The sequence below is a fragment of the Sinocyclocheilus anshuiensis genome, unplaced genomic scaffold, assembly GCF_001515605.1.
Source record: "Sinocyclocheilus anshuiensis isolate Anshui unplaced genomic scaffold, SAMN03320099.WGS_v1.1 scaffold24, whole genome shotgun sequence".
Lineage (NCBI taxonomy): Eukaryota > Metazoa > Chordata > Actinopteri > Cypriniformes > Cyprinidae > Sinocyclocheilus > Sinocyclocheilus anshuiensis.
Window position 1 is genome coordinate 336,554 of NW_015557090.1, and position 2,774 is coordinate 339,327.

Consider the following 2,774-nt stretch of genomic DNA (forward strand, 5'->3'; position numbering starts at 1 on the left):
GTCACATGTGGTTGCCGCAAGCCCGCCGGACGCTCCTTCGTCGAATCCACCGCCTCTGCTCACTCTAGCCCTCAGGCCGTTCCTCACGCTAGCCCCCGGATTCTGCTCACTATAGGCCGCCGCTGCTCACTCAAGGCTGCCGTGTGTGACGCTGTGTTACGCTGTGAAAGCGAAACTACTTTGTTTGGCCTTCCAAAAATGGACACGACTATTCTTAATGTTCTTTTTAGCAGCATCATATGACCCCTTTAAACAAGACTGTGGAGGGCAAACCATATGAAAACTGTTAAACCACATGTATGTATGTGGACACTTAAATCACACAAATGTCTTGATGTAATTGCATTATATAAAATATCACACGTTTTCTCAAAATTATAGTAACTTAACTCTTCTAACTTGACTCTCCCAAAGTAATTTTAATGGACGAATGAGAGGTTATTGGTGGTCAGATCCTCTCAAATTCGCGACAATGCAACGACATTCATTTGCTCGTGCGACTTAAATGTGCAGATACTTTTAAGGCCACTGCATAATAATGCAGAATCTAGTTTAAATATTTAAAAGTTCCGATGTAACATTAGCATTGTCTTAAATGGAGACAGTTACAAAATGAATAAATGTCCCGTTACAAAACATGCCACTTCATACAAAAGGAAAAATTAAATAATTGAAAAGTATCAAAAATGTTGAAAAATATTTAGTCTAAATAATTTAGGCTAAATGTTTTTAGCGGTATCAAAATGTTGAAAAATCACATACCGTTTGTCCCGGAGTCCCAATGACCATCTGTATGTAATATCCCCTACCAGAGTCTCCTTTTAAATTATTGATCATGTCCAGAAAGTTGACGATCCCAGCTGGATCCGAAGCCAGGGAAAGTCCACTCTCCGCTGCGCTTTCAATCTTTCGCAAAGGCCTGAGGTCCAGCTGCACAGACGCGTTGAACTTCCCCGCAAACATTTTTAAAGGTATTTTAAACACTGAATGGGACGTCCAGAAGGAAAGAGAAAGTAGCAGAAGCCCGTAGAGCCACATCTCGCCAAACTTCACGTTGACCAGACAGACAACACTCAGCTTTGCCTCAAAGTGCACAACTCTGTCACTGATAGTTTCATTCTCATTATTAGGTATGGGAATAATATTCGGCAGAGAGTATGTGAACCAGACAGATGCCGCAGGGATATAAAGTAGCCTATGTGTGTAATGTTCAGTTGATAACTTCCTGAAAGACCATATGACGGATATGACGAGCATATCCAAACATTCCAGCGTTTAACTAGGGCCAGAGCCACGGGAGAGGGAAAGACTACTGTTGTGTCTCAAAGGCTTGTGTGCTGCGGCTGCTAGACAGCAGTTTGGGGCGGCTATAGGCGGAGAACGCTACCGGAACGCGACGGTGACGCTTAAAATGCCGTCTACTCTATCTCCAGGTGTGCACTGTTTCCCTTGAAATCATACATAAAGTCCATAATTAATAGTTACGTTGGTACACAGTAAAATCCCGAGTGTTAAATTAACACTGCTCGGAGCATATATGGTCCCACTCTAAAAGAGTGTTAAAGTAACACTGAAGCAGTGTTAAAGTTAATGAGATAATTATGTGATTAATTAAGTGCTGATTGAGCATTAGTGATGAACAGCTGCTGTTAACAAGCAGAATCACTGAAGAAAAGAGAAACACAAGAACTACAACTGACTTCAGCCACAGCCTTAGATGAGATCAACTGGAATAAAAGAAGACATTAAATCTATCAAGATCTCAGCAGAAGATGATTGAACAATTCTACAAACAGCATCACCAGCTTCATGCATTACTAACCAGTTAGACTATCTAAAACAGAGGTTCTTTCTTGAGAATTAATGGTTAGGTTTTTTTTTTTTTAAATTACCGTTTTTGTGAATAGTGGTTGCTTTAGTTGCCTCTTGACCCTTGACTTTTTAAATGTAAGTTTCTCTTTGGCTGGCACAATTGTGTTTATAAAGCACATATGTGATGGCAGAGAGCTTATGAGGAATTCAACTCATGTGTCTGAGTCTCTGATTGCATTTGATTTAAATCTGTAGTGCTTTTATGATTTCTATGTTATTGCAGTTCTATGATATGAGATGACAATGTGAGAAAATGTTACAAACCACATTTACAAATATGGTTCATAGAGAAGTTTTAATTCTGGTACTCAAAGACATGAAGAATCAGCATGTAAATCTCAGCAATGGTGGCAAAATATTCTGATAATTTTGATGTGATTTTTGAACGTCACAAACAAAGGCTGTAAAAAGTCACAACAAAAAATAACAAAAATAAAAGCAAATAGTATGAGCATTAGTGATGAACAGCTGCTGTTAACAAGCAGAATCACTGAAGAAAAGAGAAACACAAGAACTACAACTGACTTCAGCCACAGCCTTAGATGAGATCAACTGGAATAAAAGAAGACATTAAATCTATCAAGATCTCAGCAGAAGATGATTGAACAATTCTACAAACAGCATCACCAGCTTCATGCATTACTAACCAGTTAGACTATCTAAAACAGAGGTTCTTTCTTGAGAATTAATGGTTAGGTTTTTTTTTTTTTAAATTACCGTTTTTGTGAATAGTGGTTGCTTTAGTTGCCTCTTGACCCTTGACTTTTTAAATGTAAGTTTCTCTTTGTCTGGCCCAGTTGTGTGTATTAAATACATACGTGATGGCAAGGAACTTATGATAAAATCGTGTCATGTGTCTGAGTCGCTGATTGAAATTTATCTTAAACTGTAGTGCTTTTATG

At 38.7% G+C, this 2,774-nt stretch overlaps 1 protein-coding gene across 1 annotated transcript in view; it reads right to left on the reverse strand.

Annotated features, from left to right (window-relative positions):
- The window catches only part of LOC107677045 (beta-secretase 2-like), a 27,933-nt gene extending 26,384 nt beyond the window's left edge, over positions 1 to 1,549 (reverse strand). The window contains exon 1 of the mRNA XM_016471837.1: positions 763 to 1,549. Within this exon, the coding sequence (XP_016327323.1) occupies positions 763 to 1,257 (495 nt within the window). The 5' untranslated portion in view covers positions 1,258 to 1,549. The remainder of the gene's footprint in view (positions 1 to 762) is intronic.
- Between the last annotated feature and the right edge of the window lie 1,225 nt (positions 1,550 to 2,774).